This window comes from Corylus avellana, chromosome 9, assembly GCF_965113065.1.
Source record: "Corylus avellana chromosome 9, dhCorAvel1.hap1.2, whole genome shotgun sequence".
In the NCBI taxonomy this organism is placed as follows: Eukaryota; Viridiplantae; Streptophyta; class Magnoliopsida; order Fagales; family Betulaceae; genus Corylus; species Corylus avellana.
The window spans coordinates 16,758,638-16,786,046 of record NC_142498.1 but is presented as its reverse complement, the minus strand read 5'-3'; the positions used below and the strand labels follow the sequence as shown (position 1 = coordinate 16,786,046).

At 35.5% G+C, this 27,409-nt stretch overlaps 5 protein-coding genes across 9 annotated transcripts; 4 read left to right on the top strand and 1 right to left on the bottom strand.

The window, feature by feature from the left end:
- The first annotated feature begins 504 nt into the window (after positions 1 to 504).
- LOC132189101 (putative xyloglucan endotransglucosylase/hydrolase protein 23) lies at positions 505 to 1,801 on the top strand. Its single transcript, XM_059603626.2, has 3 exons — positions 505 to 881; positions 976 to 1,169; positions 1,271 to 1,801. The coding sequence occupies exons 1-3, from the start codon at positions 609 to 611 to the stop codon at positions 1,662 to 1,664; spliced, it is 861 nt and encodes a 286-aa protein (XP_059459609.1). The 5' UTR covers positions 505 to 608; the 3' UTR covers positions 1,665 to 1,801.
- Positions 1,802 to 2,884: 1,083 nt separating this feature from the next.
- LOC132190290 (N-terminal nucleophile aminohydrolases (Ntn hydrolases) superfamily protein) lies at positions 2,885 to 7,842 on the top strand. Of its 2 annotated transcripts, XM_059605235.2 has the most exons (7): positions 2,885 to 2,981; positions 3,488 to 3,659; positions 4,124 to 4,188; positions 4,307 to 4,699; positions 4,775 to 4,833; positions 6,491 to 6,595; positions 7,336 to 7,842. In XM_059605235.2, the coding sequence occupies exons 1-7, from the start codon at positions 2,919 to 2,921 to the stop codon at positions 7,553 to 7,555; spliced, it is 1,077 nt and encodes a 358-aa protein (XP_059461218.2). In that variant the 5' UTR covers positions 2,885 to 2,918; the 3' UTR covers positions 7,556 to 7,842. The 2 variants fall into 2 exon arrangements, with proteins under 2 accessions (XP_059461218.2, XP_088375473.1); XM_088519347.1 differs by lacking the exon at positions 2,885 to 2,981 and having other exon boundaries at positions 3,635 to 3,659; positions 4,296 to 4,699.
- Positions 7,843 to 9,059: 1,217 nt separating this feature from the next.
- Positions 9,060 to 12,987, top strand: LOC132189839 (putative RNA-binding protein C1827.05c). 2 transcript variants are annotated; one of them, XM_059604649.2, is made up of 10 exons: positions 9,060 to 9,242; positions 10,264 to 10,366; positions 10,462 to 10,576; positions 10,699 to 10,754; positions 10,867 to 10,914; positions 11,014 to 11,111; positions 12,141 to 12,210; positions 12,324 to 12,434; positions 12,596 to 12,646; positions 12,756 to 12,987. In XM_059604649.2, the coding sequence occupies exons 2-9, from the start codon at positions 10,268 to 10,270 to the stop codon at positions 12,644 to 12,646; spliced, it is 648 nt and encodes a 215-aa protein (XP_059460632.1). In that variant the 5' UTR covers positions 9,060 to 9,242; positions 10,264 to 10,267; the 3' UTR covers positions 12,756 to 12,987. The 2 variants fall into 2 exon arrangements, with proteins under 2 accessions (XP_059460632.1, XP_059460633.1); XM_059604650.2 differs by having other exon boundaries at positions 12,596 to 12,987.
- Positions 12,988 to 16,782: 3,795 nt separating this feature from the next.
- Positions 16,783 to 18,924, top strand: LOC132190984 (transcription factor DUO1-like). The gene is made up of 3 exons (XM_059606008.2): positions 16,783 to 16,979; positions 17,376 to 17,610; positions 18,337 to 18,924. The coding sequence occupies exons 1-3, from the start codon at positions 16,783 to 16,785 to the stop codon at positions 18,835 to 18,837; spliced, it is 933 nt and encodes a 310-aa protein (XP_059461991.2). The 3' UTR covers positions 18,838 to 18,924.
- A 91-nt stretch (positions 18,925 to 19,015) lies between these two features.
- Positions 19,016 to 26,910, bottom strand: LOC132190251 (small G protein family protein / RhoGAP family protein). 3 transcript variants are annotated; one of them, XM_059605184.2, is made up of 10 exons: positions 26,778 to 26,910; positions 26,516 to 26,659; positions 26,161 to 26,426; positions 22,485 to 22,547; positions 22,348 to 22,366; positions 21,807 to 21,905; positions 21,625 to 21,702; positions 21,293 to 21,537; positions 20,239 to 20,398; positions 19,016 to 19,543 (listed from the first exon to the last, which is right to left on the bottom strand). In XM_059605184.2, the coding sequence occupies exons 2-10, from the start codon at positions 26,574 to 26,576 to the stop codon at positions 19,398 to 19,400; spliced, it is 1,137 nt and encodes a 378-aa protein (XP_059461167.1). In that variant the 5' UTR covers positions 26,577 to 26,659; positions 26,778 to 26,910; the 3' UTR covers positions 19,016 to 19,397. The 3 variants fall into 3 exon arrangements, with proteins under 3 accessions (XP_059461167.1, XP_059461169.1, XP_088366743.1); XM_059605186.2 differs by having other exon boundaries at positions 26,161 to 26,423; XM_088510617.1 differs by lacking the exon at positions 26,778 to 26,910 and adding an exon at positions 26,756 to 26,774.
- Positions 26,911 to 27,409: the final 499 nt, after the last annotated feature.

Here is a 27,409-nt window from a genome sequence, read left to right as displayed (position 1 = left end):
CTTGAAGCGGCATCCACGAAGTTGCTTGTGTATATTTTTAGATGGAGATGGAGACACCAATAAAGGTAAACGTGTGAGATTTCACTTTTCAAGGTGCTAGGTCTCGAGTGGTGTAGGTGGTTGTGTGGTTTGGGAGTATTGGTTGGAACCGGCATGCACTTGCACAAAGAAAGGGTATTAGTTGGAAATATTGCAAGGGGCCAGGCGGTGGCGGTGGCTGGTGCCCACAAAGGAAAGAGGGAGAATAGATGGGCCAGTTGTGGGAGCTAAGCACCAATAATTTTGCACTTTCTCCTCAAAACTGATGTAAACGCGTATTAGATAACAAAAACAAATGATGTTGGTTTTGGTTGTGCGATCTTGACTGCTAAATTTTTCCAAGCTTTCTTTTAAATAGAACACCTGTAGACAGGTTGCCAACAACTGTCTTCAGCTTATTAGCTGACTGGACCTTCCCATGCATTTCGTCTACTTTATTCTCCCTTCACTTGTTCACTATAAATACCAAACAACTTCAAGCTTCACCACATCCATCTCTCCACTTCCAAACCTCACTCAAATACAAACACTAGCTAATTTGATACCATTTCATCTGCATAGCTACTACCATGGATTCTTCAAGTGCTCCATTTATGTATCTGGCTCTTACCCTTCTTAGCTCCTTCCTGACTCTCACAGCTGCTAACTTATACCAAGATTTTGACATCACGTGGGGAGATGGCCGAGGTAAGATGCTTAACAACGGCGACCTTCTTAGTTTGTCTCTTGACAAAGCCTCTGGTTCTGGATTCCAGTCCAAGAATGAGTTTCTCTTTGGAAAGATAGATATGCAGCTCAAGCTTGTACCTGGAAACTCTGCTGGCACCGTTACTGCCTACTATGTAAGTTGTTCTGCTCTCTGTATATGTTTCTCTTAAAACCATCGATTCAAATTTCTGTTCCTTTGAATTAATGTATTTGTTAATTTACATACAGTTATCCTCAAAAGGATCAGCATGGGATGAGATAGACTACGAGTTCTTGGGGAATCTGAGTGGTGATCCTTACATTCTTCACACCAATGTCTTCAGCCAAGGCAAAGGCAACAGAGAGCAACAGTTCTATCTCTGGTTTGACCCAACTGCAGATTTTCACACCTATTCAATCCTTTGGAATCCCCAGCGCATTATGTACGTTTACCAACTCCTTCTATCCATGCATCTTTCTTTCTATACATTTTTGTTTTATTTTTGTTTCCTTAACTTATATCTTTTACTGCATGTTCATTCAGATTCTCTGTGGATGGAACTCCCATTAGAGAGTTCAAGAACTCAGAATCAATTGGCGTTGCATTCCCAAAGAACCAACCAATGAGGATATACTCCAGTCTCTGGAATGCTGATGATTGGGCGACAAGAGGTGGGCTTGTGAAGACAGATTGGAGCCAAGCTCCCTTCACTGCTTCCTACAGAAACTTCAAAGCCGATGCTTGCATTTGGTCCTCTGGAGCATCTTCCTGCACTTCATCTTCTTCCACCAACTCTAATTCATGGCTTTCACAAGAGCTGGACACTGCAAATCAAGACAGGCTTAAATGGGTGCAGAAGAACTACATGATTTACAATTACTGCACAGACGCAAAGAGGTTTCCCCAAGGCCTCCCTCCAGAATGCAACACCTCCTAGAGAAACGATTAAACATCCTGGCCTCAAATTCTTTTATTACTTGTACCATCACTTAAATATTAGTCTTTTCATGTAATTTCTAGGATCCAATTCTTTCGTTCTTTAATTTTTCTGCATCTTTTCACCATTAATTTGTTATATACCATGTAATCCATAACGTTGATCTGTATAAAAGCGACAACTTTCTCCATTATTGATTTCCTATATATGCTGTTAGTTATCGGAAATTATTCAAACAAATTATCCATTAAAAACCACCGTGCCTGGGAGCTTGAGGAAGTGGCAAATAGTTCAGAAGATCAACACTGAGAAGTGATTCTCATGCCTTTGAGCCCATTTAATTGACTATTTTGTCCTCTATCTGTAGTAAGGGGCATAAACCAAGGTTAGGTTTAATCTAAAGTTGATTACTCACCATTTGTTCAATCCCAAGGAAAATTTTTTGAGGCAGGTTGAAGAAACTCAAGAAATTCTTGGGAGATTGGTTCAAGCTTCAATACCTTGGAAATCACTTGTTGTGATATCACTTGGTTGAAACAGCTCCTAGCAAATCTTAATATAACACTTCCCTAACCAATGCACAGAAAAATAAAAACACTATAAAATTGAGCTATATTTTCATCTTTTCTCTTTTATTCTTGTTTTATATATATTTTTTTTAACTTTATAATTTTATAATAAAACCATAACGTTTTTTTTTTTTTTTTTTTAAAGCAAAATGTTAGGTGTTCTTCGAGTTGTAGGTATATATTATTTTCTAAAAACCAAGTGAAAGAAATAATAATAACTTTTTTAAAAAAAAAATAATATCCACTTAAGACCAATAGAACACCAGACGAGCACCTACTATTCTTCTCTTTAAAATTGCCAACCCAATCTATTGAACGAAGTGCATTTAAAAATGCATGAGAAATTCATATATAATGTTTATTGTCGCATGCTTTTGGATACAGATTTTAATTAATTTTATTGTCGAGATTGCTAATAATTTGAGCAGTAAATTTTAAAAAAAAAATTATAAATTACTTGTCAGAACAGATTTTAGACAAATAAATCCTATAAATATTATTTCACATTTATTATCCGGACTTATATAAACTCGGACAGTAAATTCCTTTGTTTTTCAGCCTATAATTCTTTACACATGTTTAGATTGGAGTAAAACTTTGTTATATAAAAACCAAAAACGGTAATATCTGTTCAGTTGAAACAGCAGCTACTCTTCCACGGAACTCCGAAGGACTTTCTCTCGCCATGGCTACCAAAAGCCTGATCCTGCCTTGCCATTGTGTCTTGCTTCTTACGTTGCTCCATCTGGTAATGAAGACAATTAAGAAACACATCTTTTCACTTCCATTTTGCAATTGCTGTCTGTTTTGTGTTTGAGAATATGGGGAAACTCAAAGAAAACTTGGAATGTTCCTACACCCAATTCGGCCCTGATCTGTTAACAAAAATCCCAAATTTCCGTCTCGTTTTGTTTTATGGTTCTTTCGCAAACAAACTGATCCTTATGGTTTTTGGGTTGTTCCTGCTTTCCCAGTATCTTTTCCCCTTTCGCTTTGTTTAGTTACTGGGAAAATGAAAATGAGAAAGAAAACCGACTACTTTAATCTTTATGCGGTCTCTTCTTTTTGTTTTTGCGAAAAATGGTAAATCCAATGTAGCAAGCTAGTTGGGTATCTGAAAATGTATAATTTCTTTCGTCCTCCTACATTTTCTCAGCAACCAAACAATTCTGATTTCTTAATATTATGATGCAATTCTTACTTTTTTAATTCAAGTTAGTCAAAACTTTTTTCTGCCTATCAATTGTTTGTCAGGTATTAGGACATGGAGCTGTGAATTCAGGTCAGTATCCTCTGGTTGTGAGCACATGGCCCTTCTTAGAGGCTGTTAGAGCTGGTTGGAGGGCTGTTGATAGTGGCCTTTCAGCCGTGGACTCGGTTGTGGAGGGTTGTTCGGCTTGTGAGGAACTGAGGTGTGATGGCACAGGTGGGAAATTGAGTCTCTATTATGTAAAATTAACAGAAGACAGTATTATTAATAAATTGATATTTTCTGATAATATAGTTTTGCTCCATGTATGGTTCTTTATCATGTATTAAAATATGAATTGTGGTTTTAGTTTGCTTGTACTTGATTGAGTGGTCACCTTATGGAGGTCTTCCCATCAATTTGTTTGTCTTTATTTTCATGCTACAGAAGAGAAAACATGGCAAGCAATTTATTGGTTGTTTTCTTGATTTGTAAGTTTATGATTTATCATCTAATGAAGCAAACTAATAACAAACTTCTTATTAGATTGAGAGTATTTTATGTGCTTGGAGCCAATGGTTAAAAAGATTGACTTCTGGTGGACAATAGAGATTGCGTTTGCGTTTTTCAGTTGTGACTGTTGAACACACGATTAATTGGTTTAAGTATCCATCATATTTATGTGGTTTTGCTCTGAACAGTTGGGCCTGGTGGAAGTCCAGATGAGAATGGAGAAACTACAATTGATGCTCTCGTCATGGATGGGGTAACCACCATTCACCCTTTTGATGTTTTCTCCATCCACTGTTGTTCTCTTTGCTCTAGAATGTTTCTTGCACATCAGAAATGACTATCTATCATGTGTTTGCTAAGGACATGCATAGGTGACAATGGAGGTTGGAGCTGTTGCTGCTATGAGATATGTGAAGGACGGCATAAGAGCTGCTAGATTAGTGATGCAGCATACTAAACACACTTTGCTTGTCGGAGAGCAGGCCTCGGTGTTTGCCCTTTCAATGGGTCTTCCAGGACCCACGAACCTTAGTTCGTCTGAGTCTATGGAAAAGTGGAGTAAATGGAAGGAGAATCACTGCCAACCAAATTTTTGGAAAAATGTTCTACCTGTCAATAGTTGTAGCCCATATCATCCAAGGGATTCTCTTGACCTTACTGAAGGGACGTGTTGCAAAGCCAAGCTGATGGAGACTATTGAATCGAGATCATCTCTTGTTGGTCTTCACAACCATGACACTATAGCAATGGCTGTCATTGATAAAGTAAGCTAATGATAACAGAAATTTTCTTTAAATATATTCATTGCATTCAAGTGAAATTCTTGTTTTCTTGCATAGATGGGGCACATCGCCGTTGGTACATCAACCAATGGAGCAACATTTAAAATCCCTGGCAGGTAAGGTTAACATGAGGCCTCCCACCCATCAGATGTGATTGTATGTTTGAAACATATTGAACCAGTAATTTGTTGGTACTGTAGTAACTATATTGGTAAAACCCAAATTTTACACATCATAAATTCCTTTTTTTCAAAAAAAAAAATCCTATTCATATTTTGGTGTTCTTTTTGGTCATTGTTTGATAAATCGTCATATGATTGGAGTATTAAATTCATAAGTCTTTTTACATTTATGGATCTTGTTTGCTGATCTCAAACACTCAGCATGGGGACGTGTGAGAATGCCAAGTGGTTCTTTCATTTCTGATTGGAAGATGCTTTCTTAACCATACATTTATTGGTGTTCACCTAAAGTTCGATGGTATGACTGGTGAAAATGAATTTATTACCAATTAGTTAGTTTGGTAATGAAGTAAAGATCAATGGTATACTGTATATAAGCTGCTCTATTGAAACAAATTTCTCTTGATTCTAGGTCTCACATTGCAAGATCCTGAGTGCCAGTATGATTGTAGCATGCAATATCGTAGTTGCCAGTGTGATTGCAATAAACAAACCTGTCATCATTCCCCTTAAATAATTATTTTTGAACTGTATATTCAGAGTCATGATTAGTCACTAGCTATAGGATGCTGGAACCGGACTTGACCATGCCTTGGTTGTAACCTTTCAAAACTTTAAAAACCATATAATTTTTTGTGGTGCAACGAAATTCATCCCTGATTTTAAAGTTTGCTTGCTGCCAGGTACCATGTTCATTGGTTCTCTAATTTCTTCCTTACTTAAGTGTTTCTAGTCAGTCGATTTGAAATTTTGCTCCTTTCCAACAAATAGAAATGCTGTTGGTATAATGGCTTACAGGTTATTTTAAGGAAAAGATTGGCAAAGAAAAACATACTTTCAAATTTTGATCTGGGAAGAAATTTTGTACCTTAGCATTTTGTTGCCAAGTACCCAAATGGAGCTATTAATATGAGAATGTGCAATAGCATTGATAGTCTTGAGGGTAGGAGGGTTCAATGCTGGATAGCACGTTTGAGAGAGTTTCATGTGGCATTTTTCCAAATAGGAATTACAGTTTTGCAATCCATCATCCATGACAGAATTTAAATTTATGGGAACTCTAATACAATAAATAGATTCTATTTTTGGATAAGTATATTGAAAATTTAGAAGTTAAGTGTGTTAGAGTAGTTGCAACAATAATGGTCATGGTGATGGCAATGAGTTTGTGACTGGTAGTGGTGGCAGCAGCGACAGCATGGACAGTAGTGATGGCAGGTGGTGGTGGTAACAATGATGGTGATGGTGACGGTGACAATTGTTGGTGAAGGTGGCAGTGGTAATTCCAGCAGTGTTTCTGACAAAAAAAATCTGAAATTTTAATCGAGTATTTCAGGTTTTTGCTTATATTTTTAAATTAAGTTTTGCCTTTAAAGAATGAATGTAATTTACGGACGTAATTAATGAATTATTTTTCTGGTCCTTTTTTCTTCTGTAACTTTTAAAGTCAATGCTAATTTCAGCTTATATAAAGTTCAATAATATTGATGTTTCAAGTAGCACATATGAAGCAGATGCCAGCAAGAAGCGAGGATGTGCTGTATATGCTCTCTTAAGAAATCATCGAATGAAATTTATTCTTTGACTGCAGGGTAGGTGATGGACCGATTACAGGATCTTCAGCATATGCCGACGATGAAATTGGTGCATGTGGTGCAACTGGAGATGGTGACATTATGATGCGCTTCCTTCCGTGGTAACGTGAATGATTCCAAGATTTTAACTTTCAGTTCTGGGATCATTTTTGGGACCTGTTTTTAATCATTCGGAAGAAAAATTCTTTAAGTTCTCTGAAATCTGGGAAGCACTAGAATATATACTGTCAAATATCAATGTCAATACCTGCTTCTTCTTTTTTCCCTCTGACAAACTTAATATTAGTTAAGAATTTGAGAATTCTGTATTTCAAAGTGGCCTTACTCCGAGATATGTCTGTGATGTTGATAATAATCAAGTTTTAGGTATGGTGATAAATATGTCAAGCTGACTTAAGCTTTACTAAGCTTAGTATCATCTTCATCTCCTTACAGAGTAAGAATATAGGCTCATTTTTTGGGCTTAATTTGGATTGGCTTGCTGTGTTCCACTAAGCACAGTAACCTTGTTGGATGGGGTAAATTCTAAGCCTGCTGCCAGCCCAATTTGCCTCTCTGTTTGCTTGCACCTCAAAACTGCTGATCCTGTGGAAGGCTTAGGCTCATAATGAATAAATATGTTGTGGATGTGTCAAGCGTGCTTGACTGCCTGCTATTCTGCCTTGTGCATTTAGTATATCCACTTCTGATTTGTTCTCACACTTGAAACAATCCCTATTTAGCAACACCTGATATGCCTTTTTTTTTGATAAGTAAGCAACACCCGATATGCCTATAACCAAAAACTCTTGTTTTATGGTCTGTTTTTTGAATCTTAAGACATCCTTCCATCTGATTTCAGTTATCAAGTTGTGGAGAGTATGAGATTAGGAATGGAACCCAAGCTTGCTGCTAAGGATGCAATATCACGAATAGCGAGAAAATTTCCTGATTTCGTGGGTGCTGTTTTTGCCATTAATAAGAATGGGGTGCATGCTGGTGCTTGCCATGGATGGACGTTTCAATACTCGGTGAGAAGCCCGGAAATGGATGATGTGGAGGTTTTCACTGTGCTACCCTAGATTAGCAACTCCTATATTGACTCTTAGCTTGATGCTTCATGGGTATCATTGGTGTAGATGGTTTTTCATTTTTCCATGTATACCATTGTTGTAGATGATTTTTCAATGTATCCTAGAATTTGAGTGATGTGGAATTGTTGTACTCCAATGCTATTAATATACGGCCATACTTTCTCATGACAAATTTATGATTCCTTTCATGGATATCATTCAATAAAAGTGTTTCACCTTTCATGTAAGAATTTGTCAACTTGAGACAATCTTATACATGGGCTGTTAGTTAGACTTCTGTGAATCTGTCAAGTATCATTGCTTGAATGATGACTTCTTGGTTTTCCTGTTGAGTTGAACTTAATTTGTCATGCCTAAACTTTCTGTAAGAAGTTTAGATACATGTTCTGATATTCATTGGTGTATTTTTCTGTCAACTTAAGCCACTGGTAGAAAACATGGAGGGTCATACGTCTAAAAACTAGACAAAAATATTGCAATCTGAATGATCATATGGCAAGCATGGATGAATATATTATTATGGCTGAATATGTGAGACAAAATTACCCATCTGGGTACTGCGGTACTGCTAGCTTTTTCTTTCTCCTTAACATATTTGGATGTCAAATGCGCCAATTAGAAGACATCATGAGGAAACCACAGGAAACAGAAGAATAAGAGAAATGCTATGGGAAAAGTATTTTGGGAAAATTACACGTACTACCCTTGAATTACTATGCAATTTGCAATTTCTACACAAACTACCAAAAAATTGCAAGGTATCCTTCTTTGTTCTAAAATAAAATTTTATGGCATTTTAAGACTATTGTTTTGTTTTGTTTTTGTTTTTTAAATGGGCACAAAATGGTTAAATTAAGCCCAAGAAAAGCTCAATACCTAAAAAAAGTCCAAAATGCAAAAAAAAAAAAAAAAAAAACCGGTTACCTGATTTGGATAACTGAGTATTAACCAGAACCGGCCGATTATTATATAATTGATTAACCGAGTACCCGGTTCTAGTTCCGGTTTTCAAAAATAAAAAATCGCGTACCCCGATCCCGGTTGCCGATTTTGACCAATAACCGAGAACTGGGACTAAGTTTTCACCCCTGGTCTTCACACAAGACTTTTTGTGGTTGTTGGACACGCTACAATAGGTCACAAGACTCATTGAGAGTTAAAAGGGGGTGGCTTGATTACCTTTTTTAAAAAAATAAAAATTTAGTTTTTATTTTTTGTTTTTTGTTTTTTATTAAGAGTATTTTCATAATTGAGAGGAAGATTGAAATTTTTTATTTTTAATAGTTTATGAAGAAAATTGTCGTAATTAAAAATTTAAAAGGACATTATTAATAAATGATTAAGCGGTAATTTGAGAAGGTATGATAGACTTCGAAATTACACTGATGTCATTCAAACTGACACATCGCCACCATGTTTACACATCAGCGCCACGCGTTTAAAGAAAACGCCACGTACGCTCCCGCAAGTAACCCACGTAGGAAGCCCTCACTGTCCTCACTCAAAGAGTCAAAATGAACTGAAAGCTCTGCTTTTTGCCCCAAAAAGCCGAACCCTAAAAGTCGAAGTTGCAGCCGTTCGTAATCGGTTCCCTCATAGCCGTTCCAACTTCTTGACGAGACGCCAAGAACAAGAATTTCCCTTGCCTTTTTATTCTCTGGGAAATTAATTTCGGGTATCCATCTTGTACTCATTGGCTCTTAGTCTTGTTGTCATTTGATACTATTACCCGGATCTCGATTATGCTTCACTGTAATACGTTTATGCTCGTCCTTTCTGTGTTTGGAAACAAACCCAGAAAAGAATTTTACTTGTTGATGCAGAGTTGTAAATTTTCAGTTCTCCTTTATTTTTTTGCTTTGTCAGTTTAGGCTTTATTTCTGTACTTGTATCTTTGCTTATATATCCGTGGCCATTCATGATTGCTCTGTGGCTTTAATTTGGTGAAATGTTTCGTATATTATGTATTTCTTGATTCACGTTGCGTTGTATCTACTCTGTTGCTAGATATTGTCTTCAAAAAGATCAAACTATATAGCTGTTCATGTTTTAATGCTCCTTAATTTTTGAAATTCTCTGTATGCGTCCTGTATAACTGGGATTTCTCTCTTTATTAATAAAATGTTCATTTTACTTATGGAAGAAAAAACAATGATTCGAGTAAAGATTTGTGATCGCTTTCTGGGGTGGCGCCATGTTTGCCAATTAGAGATTTAGTTTATTCATGGAAGTTGATTCTCTCTCTGTGGTTGGTTGGAGTTGGAAAGTTTGGGTTTTTGAGTTCATTTCCAATAATTCATGGTTGAATTCTTCTGGAGTGATTTTTTTTAATGAACTTCTCTGTTGAGATATGGGTTTTCTTATGTCGTTTATTTTTTGATATATATATATATATTTCTTTTTTTGTGGTGGTCGTCTTTTGGGACTTGATAAATTTCCTTAGCTCAATTTTGAGGTGTATTTTTTTTTTTTTTTTTTTTTTTTTTTTTTTTTTTAAATTAAACCAAGAAATGGAAATTCTTATATTCATGTCTTGAGTTTCTCCTCTTAGCAACCAAATGGATTACTGGGCCCTATTTGTTTCAATAGGAAAATTTTTATTAATTTTTTAGAGAGAGAACTTGTGGTGCTTAAAATGAAAAAAAAAAAGAAAAAGAAGAAGAAGGGTATAATTTATTATTTTCTTATTTTGCTAGTGAGATGGGGGTCAAGGCAAAGAAAGCCATGAAGAAAAATTTGAAGAAGGCTTCTTCTCAGTTAGTGGCTTCTGCACGTAAGACCGAAGCTGCTGATTTCTTGGTATGCTAGTTTTTCTTTTACATTCTAGATTTCTGTTTATGTATTGATTTACTTGTTTGTTAATTACCTTATTGTTTGATTGACATATCAAAAAGCCACTAGAAGGTGGTCCTGGGCGCAAACTTCCCGAGCAAAAACCAATTGAGGATAAAGCTACAGTTCTATACATTGGTCGGATACCGCATGGCTTCTATGAAAAGGAAATGGAAGGTGTGATTAGTTTGTTGTCTAATTTTAAGATTATGAAAAAGTGCAAGCATTTATATATTAGAAAAAAAGTCTATGGGTTTGTCTATTTCCTGACTGGTAATTAGGGGATTTTTTGTTTTCAGGTTTCTTTACACAATTTGGTAAAGTCAAAAGATTAAGAATTGCACGGAATAAAAAGGTTAGGCACCTGGTCTTATGTGTGATGGTTTCATTGTAATTATAAACTTATGCATTGACGGTTTCATTGTTATTAACTTTTCTTTTTTGCCTTGATTTTTTTTGTTTCATAGACAGGAAAATCAAAGCATTTTGGCTTCATCGAATTTGAGTCTCCTGAGGTTAATAATCATTACTTTTTAACCACCACTATCATTATCATTATTATTGCACTGGAGTTATGTTTAATTTCAGTCTTAAGATTTCCTTTTGTTATGCAGGTGGCAAAAATTGTAGCTGATTGTATGCATAATCAACTATTATTTGAGCATCTTTTGCAAGTCCATCTTATTCCTCCAGAACATGTTCATCCCAAATTGTAAGCTGTTAATTAGCATATACTATAGTATTATTCTTTTCAAATCCACATGATGTAGACTGAGGATAATATTAAAAAAAAATCTTGTTTATAGTATGTACAATTTTTTCCTTTATAGTTAGGTTCTTTTGCATCTATATGGTGACCCACTTAAATGGTTGGTGTCTAAATGGTGTCCATTTACTTGAAAGAGGAAATGAAGGTTAAATATGAGGGAAGTAACTGAAGGGATGAGAAACTTCCTCAACTTTCTTCTTATTCGTGCAATGAAAGTCAAAAGGAAATTTTACTCTCTTCTAAGATGTTTGTACCTTGTGCAGAAGTGTTGTTCTTGACTTGTCCTAATAAATTTATTCTTCAAAGCTTATTTCTTTTTGGGAAAATGAATTTGTTATGGTCTTGTAATACCATTCTGTATAAACACTTATAGTTTTCCTTAACACCTATGTACCAAACGAGTAAAGTTGAGGTGGATTTTGTGCTTTACTTTCTCATCCTCCTAACAATTTGAGTGTGAAAAGAAGCCAACAAAAACATGAATTGAAATGAAATTGAGGTCATTATTAATTGTTATGCATTTTGATTAGTTTGGAATCGTCAGAGAAAAATAGGAAGACGCATACTCAGATACAATGGGAACTGTGTTTGGATCTGGTAAAATTAATTTCCTTCATTATGGCAACCAATCTGGATTTAGGATGTCCAAATGCTGAACAATCAGTGGGAAGGTGGAAAAAAGGGTGTAGGAATGGAATGCGTCTTGAAGTTTTGTGATATCATCAGGATGAAATATATTTCTAGGTTGTGGGGCTCTTGTTCAAGTGTACTTTACTGATGAGTTTATGGTATTGTAAAACTGAAGCATGAGAAGTGTTAGAATTACTTCCCTTGATACATATATGTACATGTCGAGAACAATATAGTGTTCCATTGCTAGTCAACACATTTGCTCTTTTACCAATACATCACTGATCTTTTAATTTTCTTTCCTTTTTTTTTTTTTTTTTTTTTTTTAAATTACTTTTATAGATGGAGAGGTTTTAATTACCGATACAAGCCAGTTGATTCGGTTCAAATTGAATGTAAGCGTCAAAACAAGGTATTTAACGTGTTTACGAAGGGATAATATCTGGAAGCTTATTGTTTTTATTTCTTTATTAATAAGAAAAGAAAAGCTATTGAACTTCTCACTGTTCCATGATGATTATTCAGGAAAGAACATTAAAAGAGCACAAGAAGTTGGTGGAAAAGATCATAAAGCGAGATCTGAACAGGCAAAAGAAAATAGAGACAGCTGGTATTGAATATGAATGCCCAGAAATTGTAAGAATCATACCTTGTTTGTTTATCGTTTCCTGTTGCAGCAGTTATTGTGCTTCAGAATTAAAAATAAATAGAACTGGAGAATAAGTATTATCCAGCCTATGCTGAGTTGTGGTTGATTTTGTTTCTGCTCCTCATTCATGTGTTGGCTTATTTTACAGGTGGGTAGCATCCAGCCTGCTCCAAAGAAGATAAAGTTTGATGATGAATAGGTATAGTATCTCGGGAATGTGTCATGTTTTTATTGACGAGAGACTACACATGATGAAGTTTGATTATGATCGTTATTTTGTTTTTATTTTGATAAATAAATTTGATTAGGACAAGGAGAAGTTGGAATTTCATGAAGATTGGAAGAGTTGATGCGTATGTCCCTATTGAAGAGGTTTCCACATCATCTTCCTCAATTTTGGGTCCTAGATAAATCTTCTGAAGCTCATTTTTGTGGCCTTTGTTCATGTAATCCTGTTTTGGCTGTTGACTAATCTAATACTTTAAAGTAGACTGGGTGTAGAATATGGTTTCTTAAAGAAATTTCCATTATGTTGAATTACACCCACCTGTTGTTTCTTAAGGTGTTTAAGGCTCCAAAACGACACCTCGAATTGGATGTGCAAAAATGGCCTGATGGTTTTTTTTTTTTTTTTTTTAAAAAAAAATAGGGGTAATGTGAGAATTTTGGGATAAAATTGGTCGAATTGTAAAAATTTGAAAGTTTGAGGGATGCATTGCAAAAATTGAAATATTGAAGGTCAAAGTGAAAGTCGTCTCAAATTTTGGAGGGGCAAAGTGTACTTTTTCCTAAATCTTTATTTTTTTGGCAAGTCTCCTACATTGGACATTTGTTTGCGTGGCCACAACATTAACAATACACAAATTTGTTATGGATAATAAAAGTGTAGTCTCTAGCATATACAAATCACAATGTGCCTTACCACTTCCAATGATCATTCATGTGTTCTAGATCATAAGAATGTGACACATCAATTCAATGATTTAGTTATACATTGATACCGAGGAAATTAGTTAGGAACATGGAGGACATGAGATTGAGTGATATAGTGGAAGAAAGGTAAACAAGCCCTTTTTGGGAGATAGATTACTGAGCCTTGTGCTATCATATCCTTAAACTTGCCAAAACATGTAGAGTAAGATGAAAAAGATTAGCAGTATTTGTCATATAATTAATTACTTGTTCTAGAATCGATGGTCCAATGATTGAACACAAGGGTGACATTAAGGGCACTCGACACTCGTAGTTATACATGTGCTAGGTTAGAGTGTTTTTTTTTTTAAGCAAATAAGGATAGGGTACAAGGAATAAAAAATTGAAAAAAGAGTTGAGCTTCCCAACAACAAACTCAAAATAGTAATACAATGCAGAAAATACAAACAAATAGGAAATGGGACCAAAAAATGGCCTAGTCCTTTGGATCTTGATCAACAGACCAAGAAATAGCACCAACAAAGTAGTGTTTGAAGCAAGCCAAAGATCTGACTAGTTTTGAAACAACAACACCCTCCGATAGGAGAGTGTTGAAAGAGAGGCACCAAATTCCCATTTGGATCTGTTGTAGGGGAGTAACGATCTCCGATTAATGAAGCAATCTTCACAAAAAGATCTAACTAGAGTAGCTCAAAGAGATAAAAAACCACAAAAAAACAACAAAACACAACAAACACCGAGTAGTATGTCCTCCATGGAGACAGTAGAAGAACTCTCAAAAGCCTTGCACATGAGTATGGGACTTTGATCGGATAAGAGCACTCCATCCTCAAGTGGGCCGATCATAATTTTTTTATCTGCCAAGTTTGAAGGAAATTATATATCAGATTTCTCTGAAAAGACAAGGCTTATGCCGGCCTTTGTATATGTTTCTATTTTTCATAGTACGTGCTTTTTACATTTTTTTTAATAGTATTAATAAAAAAACACGTGATTTTCATATACACAACACTTTTAAAGATTAAAATTTAGAGTAATTCTAGAAGTTTTTGTGTAACACCCTAACTATAAGCCCATAATAGATTTACATGTTAGACTTGAGGATGGGTTATAGGTACAAGCTTAACTTGTTGGGCCTAAGACAGCTTAGTAAAAATGGATCAAAAGCCCAACAATGAGTTAATAAAATATAATTGTATTTATAAGTTTCAAATATTTTATTTGAATATTTAAATATTAGACAATTACAAAATTTAAAAGATTTCACAATATCATGCAAATATATTTGTTGACAATTTCTGTTTTAAAATTTTAGTTTAAAAAATCTAAAGCTATGTGATAAAGAATACTTTATCTCTTAGAATTCAAATTTTATTAAATGTCCTTATGATTAATCAAACCAGCATTAGTTATCAAAGCATATGTAATTTTTGAAAATATCTTATCCTTAGAATCTTATAACTACATGCTTTTAAATTCCTAGACATTATCTAAAGAAATTAAACGACACACAACTCAAGCACGTTCTGTCTTTTCACTCACAAATACCTTTCTCTCTCTTTTATCAAAACTCACGTATAAGTTCTCATTTACCAAAGTGTACGTGCTCTCACCCAACCCAAAACTTCATAAAATTTCTCTCTAAGTCTAACATGTAAATCTATTATAGGCTTAAAGTTGGGGTATTACACAAAGACTTCTAAAATTACTCTAAATTTTAATCTTTAAAAGTGTTATGTATCCTCCGAGCATATGAGAATCTCGTGTTTTTAAAGCGCAATTCACTTCATCTACTTTTTCTTCTTTTGTCACGGCAGTGACTATGGTGATGATAAGGCGGGGAGGAAGAGGAAGAAAAGGAGAGGAACAAAAAAATTATGAAATATTAAGAACATCAATTATTGGGTGCATGCTGAAATTATTTATTAAATTCTAGTTTACTATTTGTGATCCTAACCCTCAAATTATGAAACTAAACAATTGAAATAGTTAGAGCTCTGTCAAGAGAAAAGTTAGACAAAAGAGGTCATTATCTTAATACATCAAGTTTAAGATAAAACAATACATCGTTAAGATAGAAATGCTTACTTGTCTGGAGACTCTTGTTAGGTGACCTTATAAGGGCCCGCTCGCAATCGCAATTGATGTTCAAATTGCAAGTAATATGGGCAAGCAATTTCTTTGGATCTTAATCCCAGCCTTAAGGCCTACTATTCTCACACACTATCTTCCATCGCGACCCTTCATGCTGTCACTCTTTTTTTTCTTTTTTTCTTTTTACTGTTCAGATTATATAAAAATATTTTTAAAAAAATTTAGCAATTTTTTATACAAGTCAAATGTCAAATAATGTTTTTCAAATCATTTTTAGAGTTGCAAACCGATAGCAAATAATAGTCACTTTTTAAAAACATTTTCAACAAAAATATTTGGAGAAAATACATTTTACCCCTTGAACTATCTATCAATTTGCACTTTTAACCCCAATGTTTAAAAAGTAACACTTTACCCTCCAAAGTATCTGACATTGACACTTGACCCCATGAACCCAAAGTATCTGACATTAACAATTGATCCTATGAAATACACTTTACCCCCTGAAGTATTTTGAGTTGACACTTTACCTCCAGAAGTAACTAAGTTTGGGGGGTAAAGTGTCAATTCAAAATACTTAAGTGGGTAAAGTGTATTTCATAGGGTCAAATGTCAATATCAGATACTTTGACGGGTAAAGTATTATTTTTTAAATATTTGAGTTAAAAGTACAAATGGGTGAATAGTTAGAGAGTAAAATGTATTTTTCCCAAAATATTTTACATCGAAACGAATTGAGACATCTTGCTGTGTTCCATAACTCAAGTTTTCGGAGAAAATTTTCAATTCTGATTTTAGACTGCAATTTTCCTTTATTTATTTATTTTTATTTTTTTTCCCCTAAATTTTTGCAACTCAAAGTTTCAAAGTTAGTAGTGTTGTTCCAATTCTAACAAGAGGAGAGGAGGATATGTCAGTAATTTCGGTATCATAATTCAAATAAGTAGAGAAAGGCGGGGGTAAGTGGTGCCACTAACCGTCACAACCGTCAAAGCATGGAGAAAAAGATATACAGTGCTTCTCTTAATTACAAGGACCAACATTTCTCTGCCATGTCAGCAAAGATGAACCAGCAAAATGTTCCGCTTTCACGATCAAATCCATTGGTTCCATTTATTAGAGGGACGGGAAGGCGAGTGCACCATACTTCCATGAAGCTGAGCACAGAGGAGCCAAACATACCTAAAAGACATCCTATTAATATTACATACACAATCTCATTTTCCGCAAAAGACAATGAATTGGAAGAAGAGAAAGCAGCAATTTGGGTTAAATTGTGATCATCAAGTGAAGAAAATAGAAAGGAAAATGGAAAGACAAAGTAGTGATAAAACCTACTTGAAGAAAGGGCCATGGACTGCTGAAGAAGATGATGTGCTTATAAATTATGTGCACAAATATGGTCCAAGAGATTGGAGTTCCCTTCGATCCAAAGGATTGTTGCCGCGAACCGGGAAATCTTGTCGTCTTAGATGGGTCAACAAACTTAGACCCAATTTGAAGACGTAAGTTTTTTTTTTTTTTCTTCTGCTTTTTTAATAACCGAGGTCTCGACTAGATCTCTAAAACACCGTAGAAAGTGCGTCTTTCATACTTTAATTGAAATTTGTTGATGGGGTTTTGCTGTTAAAAGAGGAAATTGTTTTTGTTTTTATTTTTTAGTAAATGTTGTTATTGTTTTTTATTTTTCTTTTCTAGAAAAAAAAAAAGGGGGGGGGGGGGGGGGGGGTGGGGGGGGTGTGGGGTTCTCTAATGGTAACGGTGGAGCTTTTGAAGGATAACAAAATGTTATAAGTCTTGCTTTATATGTTATTTAAGTGGTTGTACATGACTAACATGAGAGCTGTGGAAGAAGGTGAATTTTGTTTTTGTTTGTTTTTTTTTTAAAAACAAATGTATAGTGGATGCAAGTTTTCAGCAGAGGAAGAGAGGGTGGCCATAGAATTACAGGCACAATTTGGGAACAAGTGGGCGAAAATTGCAACATATTTGCCCGGAAGAACAGATAATGATGTGAAGAACTTCTGGAGTACTAGACGGAAAAGGCTGGAGAGGATTTTGAAAACTACATCACCAAACTTACAGAAAAAGAACAAAGGCAAAGATCTTGTTTTCTATGAACTGCCACTTCTGGAGGTAAGAAAGTTTGATCACTTTCAGCCTTAATTTCTAGGCTGTTGCCTTTAAAATTGCATCATCTTTTATTTTTTATTTTTTCGGTATTATTTCCTATAGAAATATAAATCAGTTAAATATAACTATGTTTTCATAATTTCCAATTATATTGAAGAATAGATTTTTATTTCTTGAGTATTGTTTGGCATGGCAATTTGAAATCTTGTTTCATTAGTTCATCCTTTGTTCAAAAAAAATTCACCCTTCTTACTGTTTCATCATGTAATGTGAAGTATTATTTGATTGAAGGAGCCATCTTTTAATGCGAAGAAGAAGAAGGTGGATGAAGTTTTTGGAAGCATGATTACCCCTTTGATTTTGCATTATTAGAACTTGTATCTCAAAGTAGAGTTTGTTGAAAATCAGTCATCTTATATCTTTATATCCCGTTTAGGAACTTGATTTAACTGATTTTTGCTTTTTTTTTCTTTTTTTTTTTTTTTGGGAGAAACCTTTTGTACTTTATAGTATTGATATGATCCGAAAGAGAAACGTTATAAATTACATTTTTATTGTTATAATGATAATGTGACCGTCCCAACCAAACTTTTGGACTTTTTTTTTTAAGAAAAAAAAAAGAATTGATCTAAAGGTTGGTTGAGACTGCCACATCATTATTGTAAGATAAAAAATATAGTTTCTAGCATTACTTAATATGAAAATCACATATTAATAATATACTTTCAGGTGCCAGTTTGCGATTCCACTTTGATAGAGGAAGAGTCATTGTCTTACAAGAATTGCAAGAATCAGTACCAATATTCTTATCCAGAAAACTCTCAAGAGTACAAGATATTGGAAATGCCAAATTTGGTGAGGCCTAACCCAAAAATTCTGGGAGCAAACCTTGCCGAGGCCACACCCATTGACATGGCAGGATCCCTTGCCTCCTCTTCAGAGGACCCTTTCTCTCAGCTATCTCAGTCCCAAGTAGACCTCTCACTCATCCCAGAATGCCGGGAGTTCACCCTAGAGCCCTGTGATCCTAACTTCTTGGGTATGTTCAGGCAATCAGAAACTTCAGGAACCGAAAGCGGCCTGAAATTCATGGCCACAATGCCGCCTTTGGAATTAACAGGCAATGCCCAGAATGGGTATCAGCAAGAAGGAAATGAAAACCCTCCAAGCCCTGACATATTCTTCGATGACATGTTTGACTGCCTTGAATCCCTGCCAAACTCTGATTGAGTTGCGAATCCTTGATGCTTGCAGCTCTTTTCAAATGGAGCTGGGTATGTTACATTCCAACTGTTTCAAGTTCATCTTTATTACTGCCCAAGAGTACATCCTTTTGTGTTTATACTTGTTTGCCTCATGCAATCTCATGAAAAGAATTTTAAGTCCCATTTATTATACAGTAAGGCAGTTCACCATAAGATCAATCTTATAAATCACATAAATCACCATAAAATCATTAATCCAACTGCAATCACATGACAAGAATTTCACAGCTTCAAACTATGTACAAGGAATAGAACTGATTAATCTTTTGAAGACATGACTTCCATTTCTCAAGCAGCAAATAATGGCAAAACCTATACTCAATTTAAACGTTTTAGCACTCCCAAATCATTAAAACACATGAACCCATATCCGGTAACCCTCCCAGCTTTTGCGAAGAACATTACATCTACTACCGAGCAATGATCATCGGGACCGGATTAGGTATTCAATCTTTGAGAAATAATTGGTTATACTATTTAACTCGACAAATCCCATGCTGTATGAGGGAACCGAGTAATTCCAAGTCATCTCCAGATTGTTTCATTAGCATCCGTGAAAATTGCATTGTGATGTTCTGTAAGACATTGAACAACCTCAATAGCACCAAAGTCAATTGGCATGCCGTCATCCAAGGGAATGGGAGAGGATGCATCTATAGTTTCACCCTCCTCTGTAACCACAAGATTAAGGAAAGAAAAGATTAAGCACTTACTAACTCCAACAAATAAAATGAAACAGAAAAAAATGGATAATGTCCACCATAACCCAGGAAATTCAACTGAAAAAGAAAACAAAAACTTTACAGGCACAGCTATTATCAGTGAATACCAAGAAAACAAAATTGGTAAGCATTTATTGTCAACATAAGTTTTTGGTGACTGATAGATACATCATTCAAACAATGTGATATCAATCATTGGTCCAACTTCAACGAGATATCACCAACCACACCCAATAAATAACAAAGAATAAAAACCTCCGACAATATTCCACTCTAGATTTTCTTCTTTCATCCGAAGAGTCTAAGTTTATGCTCAGACCTAATTTTGATGTGGGGTTTGTAACCCAAGTTACGAATTCCAGATGAATAAATTTTGGTAAGTCACTCTAGATGTGTGAAGGGTTCATATTTAGGAATCAGTTGATATCTATATTTGATCTAATAACTTCAGCACAATGTTGTCAAACCAAGTATTGCAATGGGCATTCCACTCGTGCATGCGCAAAGCATATGCAACTGAGCCCATGACTCCTGTGAAATAGGAGTCTAGATGCCCCACCCTTTTCATTCACTCTACAAGAGCACACTAGCCTAGGCACATAGTCGATATAAATGCAGAAACTGTATGAAATAGGACTACTCACCAGCAAGCATGTCCCACGCACTATAACCAGATGGGGGATCCAAGTTCTTGGAAGGACCTTTCGATGGTTCATTCCAATATTTCCTGTAAGACTCTGGTTTCCGTCCGTTCTGCCAAATAATAACAGGGGCCATTTCCATGGCAAGGCTTCGGGCATCCATCTGTAAGGAAGTTAACAACAGAAAAAGCTTATGAAATACATACCTACAGGAAAACAATTTTACACACTGTTCTGCAGTTGCTCATTCAGTAAGAAGAATGAATAAAATAGAAAAATAAATTGATCAGATGCCCATAATAAATTAGACAAAGAAAGTTCCATAGTTGTCACATGAAAATCAAAGCTGCAGATAGTGACAAACAACAGATAAAAACTACAACATTTCCTTTATGGTCAACAGGGAGCTGAGTAAACCATGAACTGTCTTGATTTAACGAAGAATCCTCGACAATCCATTCTTTTCTTTCAAATAGTTGTAATGGGTGATACTAGTGTTTCAGAATTGTTTTCAGCTTAGCAGTAATCCCAGGTATAAGTAAAGAGCAATTTCTGGTCCCATATGGACTTCTTAGGTTTGTATTACCCAGTGATTGTAAAAACAAAGTGAAAAGTATAATGAATATCAAAATATGGGGAACCTTATTCATTGGAAACGCCTGCATAAGTTTAGATGCTAAAATGGTATGCACCTCAAAAGTAACAACCACTTTGTAAATAGATCAACAAATATTTTCTTTCAACAGCAGTCAAAGTAATATTAATATGCTAATCCAACGATGCTTTAAAAATTCCCTTCAGAAAAATAAAAGTTTATCTTTACACACAAAACTGTAATGCATAGAAAGGGTGATAATCTAACCAACTGATTATCCTATTGGTGTCTGAAAACAAACACACCGGATATACAATCACCTATGAAGTGAGGAGTACATATCTAATAAGAAAATGCCTGAGCCCAACTGCACACCAACCCACAGGTGACACCCATGATCAAGACGCCCAATTCACAATAACACGAGAGAGAGAGAGAGAGAGAGAGAGAGAGAATTCATGCCTTGTTAAGAAGTGACTTCTGGCTAACGCGGAGTAACAAAGCAGTGATAAATTCCAGGGTCATGTAGTTCGCAATAGGAAGCCTCTTAAGTATGTTTCTCATTGCATGTATGCTAGATCGAGCACCTGTGATCTCGTTATAAAGCTCAAACGTAGTTAGTGGCTCAGGAAGGCTAGCTAGGTAGCATTTAGCTAGAGCTGCTACGTTAACTGGATTTACTCCCTCTGGTAATGACGCATTTGAATCTGTAATAAATATCCTATAGCATTAGATTACAGAATTATAAGATAATATCATCCAAATTGAATAAATGTAGACATCTATGGAGATACCTTGGTTGTATATTGAAACCAATTGTTGAATGACTTTTTTATCTCCTTCAGACTTAAAAATGTCTGGCGCATTTAGTCCTTAAAATCAAAACAAGAAACAAGTTACTCCCAGAATTGAAATGAAAATTAAAGCGAAGTTTATATATATTTCAGGAAAGTATTACTTTGTCTATATTCTGTACCTGATAATATGAGATAATCTGCACATTTGACCAGAATATTGGGAATGGGCCTGGTGGATTGTTGCCGTTGCACTGTGACCTGAATTGGAACGCCAAATACTAGGAAAGAAGAAAAGCAAATAAGTATAGAGGAAATACCACTATAAGAACAGCAACAAAGTTCTGTTGACAGGTTAAGCCAATAATGCTGAATTAAAAGCAACCCAGAGTCATCACAGATCAGTCAGTATAGAAATAAATAATTGTTCCAATGGAACCTTCTTTCCTACCTTTAATGGATATTTGCCACTGATACATGATTCAAACTATTATATTTCTTTCTATTCCATTTGTTTTTAGCTTTACTACTATTACCAAATAAAACAGAGAACTCTTATTGACCATCTCAGCTTCACTAAACCAACATAATGAACATCAACTAGCCAGAAAGTCTTTGTAGAGACAGTCAATTGTTCAACCAATAAAACATAGAATGAAAAGGCCTACCAAATATGAAATACTATCCGCAGAGCTAAAATTAATCCAAGTTTAAGTAACTTACCATCAGTGCTAGCAACTCCCTGCAGATGATGAAAACAACATAAGGATTTTGAAACTTGATGACGAGAGAGAAAAAAAAAAGGAAAAGAAAAAGGGACGAGAACAAGAAGAGAAAGAAGAAATACTAGTTGCCCATACCTTCTGCCATCGTTCAATGTCAGTCAAGATAATCTTGCTTTTTTGCGCAGTCTTCTTTGCCACCTGAAACAAACTCAATACCACAGATGAGCTTGTTACTATCTTTTCTCGAAGAGAAGTCTATTACAGGTTGTTGTAAACACTAAATAGCGATGACCTTAGTTTTCAAAACTCCTTATCATACTTAACATTGAATTCTGTACTTAAAATTGAATTCTGTACTTTCTCTAACATGTATTGTATCAAGAAAATACACCAAAATTTTCATATATGCAGGAAGATATAGAAAGAATTGTTAAGAAATCCAACACTTGAAACAGCTAGACAACTCAAAAGTACTCTCAAACTAATTCCTAAACATTCTACACAGGTTAGAGTGAGGGTATGACCCATTTTAAATGTAACAATTTGCGGTACTATAAAAGCAAACTTAAGTTCTACAACTTTGACCAAGCACTTGTAATCCATAAAAAAAGAATAAAGATGTCTGATCTACTACTATAGCTTTTAGGTTTTACTTTCTGACTTGCACATTTCCCCAAGCCAATATATTTTTAAAAATCATTGATAACTAGTCATCCTTAAAAGTATAGAACCTTAGGAGAAGTATTGTTTTATGGACATCATCAAGATAAGATCTCAAACCTTAAAAGGATGACCATGCATTGGGTTTCATTACCTTATGTAAATAGCTGTCATAATAGTGTTCAAAGGGGTTGAGCTCACTCAGAATAGTGTTCATTACCTTAACTAGCCAATATATATATATATATATTTCTTTTGAGACCATTGTATGAATGGATAATCACTTTTAAGCAGAATCCATCGTTCATTTTTGGGTTTTCTTATTAGTTTAAACATTAGATTGTAGCTTCGAGGAAGTCATTCTATGAATCCATGTATTTTTTTTCCTTAAATAAATTATTACTATTAGAAAATAATATTTTTTTGATGAATTACTATTAGAAAAGAAAAATAGTGGTCATATTACTGTGATGTCCACTAATGGAGTAGAAGAAAAAAGAATTCAACACCTAGAGTAGGTTGATTCAGTAAAGTGAATAATGGTGGTCTAAAACCTTACTCAGGCTACAGGTTTAAGTTGACCACCCCACCTAAATCACTCAAACCAACCCAACCCAAACCAATTATTCAGCATCTGCAGTGTAATCAGTTTACTAATGACAGTCTAACACCTTTTTAAAGTAAGCAAAAACCTTTGCTGCCATCACCAAGTTGTATAGGACAAGTCTACGTTGTGGGCAATGGGTGCTCTCTTAGTCTCTCAATTTTTGGTAGTTAGGTTTCTGTTTGGTTGCTAAGAAAAATTGAGGAAAATGAAATAGAAATGTGAAGTTTTAAACTTTCAAACGAACAATCCAATCCGAAATTTCTTCAAACCAAATGCAACCCATTACTTTCATTTTAGGGGGATCATTGGTCGTCAATCGATTTCAGTTGGAAGATTTCCCAACCCAACAAGTTTGGTTTGGTGTGAGATTTTCCCCCCAAACCAACCAATCCAACCCATGCATACCCCAACACCTTACACAGAATAAAAAGGTCAAATCTCCAACCGATGCAGCAGTACTTTGTGGAAAACTGACCTGATAAGCTGCACCCTACCAACATATAAGAGAGCTTAGCTGGTCCGACGTGTGGGTAATGGTGTGCATGGGTCAGGTCAGTCGATTTTGGGGAGAAATTTTTCCAACAACCCACTTTGCTGGATTGATAAACCCCAGCGGACGCTGAATTGAAGCACCCATAATCCCCAACAGACCTTCATTTCAACTCTGCATCGATGAATTTGGAACCATTTCTGGCCTATAAGGTTCAGCATTAAGGCTTAGTAAACCTAACATTAACTGAAATGCTTAATTGGTCTTCGCATCAATTTTCTATAGGGATTATTAAAAAAATTATAAAGAAAAATACTTGTTTTTTTTAGATTGCAGACCAATTTTCACATATATTCATTTAGTGTTGAGAAGAGGTAAAAGGAACACTTTATCATTAGTAGGAAAAATAAAAAAGATGAGAAAAAGTAGAAGGACAACCTCTTCTTGAACTAGTGGATCCTAGATGCACTCATAGGAAAGCACATCAAATCTCCCACGTTTGTTGCATTTCCCACATACAGAATCAAGTTTAGGGTTAATTTGAGTTAATAGTATTAGTGTAATTTTACTTTTCCAGATGAAGTTATGACCAACACTTTAACATTCATGGCGGACTTGCAAAATATTTTTATAAGCAACAACTGTCCTAGTGAGAATAAACATTACTCAATATTTGCGATTTTCCAACTCAAAGAGTGGGGCAACATTCCTGTCATGTCTTTGTTCAGCTAACATATTTATCACCTCATTTCTGTATCTTAACAATTTTTTTTTTTTTTTTTTTTTTTTTATAACGAGGAACCCCTCCAAGGAATCGCCATTTTGTGTCCACACCACTATTAGGTAAACTTTGGATCCGTGTAAAGCGCCTCCTCTACATGGATCGGGTAATACTGGCTTTGCTGACGGACTGGCCCTAAGGAATTGTTTGCACCCAAGGGGATTCGAACCTTAGACGTTATGGACTACCACATTTTTGTATCTTAACATTTGACACGAGTTTATATCAATCATGGTGAAATAAAGGTAAAACAACATTTATAAGCAGAGAATGAATTTACAGATTTAGTGATCACTTCCATTTGAACAAAATGGGACCTCTGCATCACATAATACCTCTATTAGTCTGATTTTTACTTCTTCTTTTTTTTTTTTTTCATTTTCATCGGACGCAAAAAGTTGTTGAATATGGGTGTGGGAGGGGGGGGGGGGGGGGGGGGGAGAGAGAGAGAGAGAGAGAAATACCAAAACAGAGGCCAAGATAGACTGCTAAAAAAATTTATTGAAAATTACAAATGAAGAAGAAAAGTAGAACCATCACAGAGTGATTTATAAGAAGAAGAGTTGACATGAGCTAAAAGGACTTACGTGTATGAATAATATAAGTATTTAAATTTAAGTTTCATCCCGTAATTTTTTTTTTCTTTTTTGATAGGTAATCAGAGAAATTTTATAAATCCTGTAATAGGACACTGCTTTTGCGTGTCCCTTTCATAAGGGAAGCCTCATTAGTTGATCCATGGTCTCTTAAATGGTTATAATCGACCAATTCAGTCATAGTCCAAATTCCAACAGCAAGAATCACTAGGTGTTGGAGACCATTGATTCAAGAAGACCCTTAAAAGAATTCATAAAGATATAAAATAAACAAAAACGGAACGATGGACAATCAATCTAGGGTCATATTTCACCTCCGAAATTGAGTTTTAAGTGTTTAGTCTGTGCTTTTGTTAGTTGTTAATCACAACGTTAAAATCCTACTTCTGTTAATCGAACGAAGCACGTATCAAAACCAATAGAAATTCCTAAGAGTGCAGACCAGGTTTCGCTATTTACTTTAATGCAAATCCCTATCAGAACAGCCTAGATTAGTCTTCCAGATTTACTCATAGGATAATCTTACTGACCACTCATATTGCTGAAATAAGAAACGGAAATTTGACCTAGTAAAGAACATTATATTATGAATATCACTTAAAGACATCTCACATTGAAAAAATAATTTGGCAATAACTAGTATTCCATTCAAAAAGTGGCTCTTCAGCTAAATTTACCTCTTCAACTTTAGTCTTCCCAATGGCAACCTTGTCCTTCGTCTCCGAAACGCCCTTCCTAAGAAACGTTCCAGTGGTGGCAGCAGCGGAGATGAGCCGTTCCTGAACGGCATGCCGTGTCGACGGCTCCTGCAGAAGCGACCATCGGGTCTTCACGATCGAGCCAAAGCGTTCCGCCGCATCGGCGAAGTTACCTTTCGCATCCTTGGCAACCTCTCCGACCAATGTTCCGGCTGATTGCCCCGCTTCCTTAAGCTTCACCCCTGCTTTAAACCCCCTCAGTTTCAAATACATCACCAAACAACCAAATCAAAGAGGCCAAGCAACAAAAAATTGCACAGGCAAATACAAATACCTGAGGAGGAGAAGAAACCAGAAGCCTTCTCACGCCACGGAGGCGTGACGGCGGAAGGCATTGAAGCAGTCGCAGTGAGTCAATGACCAGAATCGAATCCGAACAACAAATACCAGTGAAGCTTCCTCTGAACGCTGACTTGACCTATATATAAGACAAGTGAATTATGATTAGAAAGTCTATCCTTAAAGATCCTTTATGCTCTGTTTGGTCACCAAGAAAAAAAAAATCGAAACAGACACAAGAGAGAATTGAGAGAAACCCTAGGATTGTCGAAGCTGAAACAAATTGTGGATGGGGAGTTCAACTTTTGAAAGTCATGCGAGGTTGGCAAGAGAGAGAGAGAGAGTCGTTAGAGGTTAGAGAGAGAAAGTCCGCCGCCGTGGGAATCTGGGATTCTGTGCGCCACGTCAGGGACTTAGTCGTTGACGTGGGCCAATTAAAGCTAAGTTTCATTTCGCGGAAAGTGCGGGGCCCAACGTGTGCTTTTCGGTGTTGTGGTTGCCTGGAGTGTTCTAACGGCTCTGTGTGTGTGTGCTAACTTTACCCGGGTTGTTTCAGTTAATCTTAGAGAATATTTATTTTTATTTTATTTATATATATAAAAAAATATTAGCCCGAATACTGCGTAAGTTTGTTTTTTTTTTTTTCTATTTACAGTTTTAATTTTTCTGTTGACGTCAATTCAAAAGATTTTATCCGCTCGAAGAAACAAGAGTAGATGAGCAGACACAACATCCTAAATATATATATATATAACTCGGATATCTTCAATACGACAGTTTAGAATCACCCCTGGCATCTTCAAGTAATTACCATACATGTTTTCATTTTCAATGCATGCACCGTAGGGCTGTAATTGAGTAAAGGTTTTAAGACTCTCTCATTTATGAA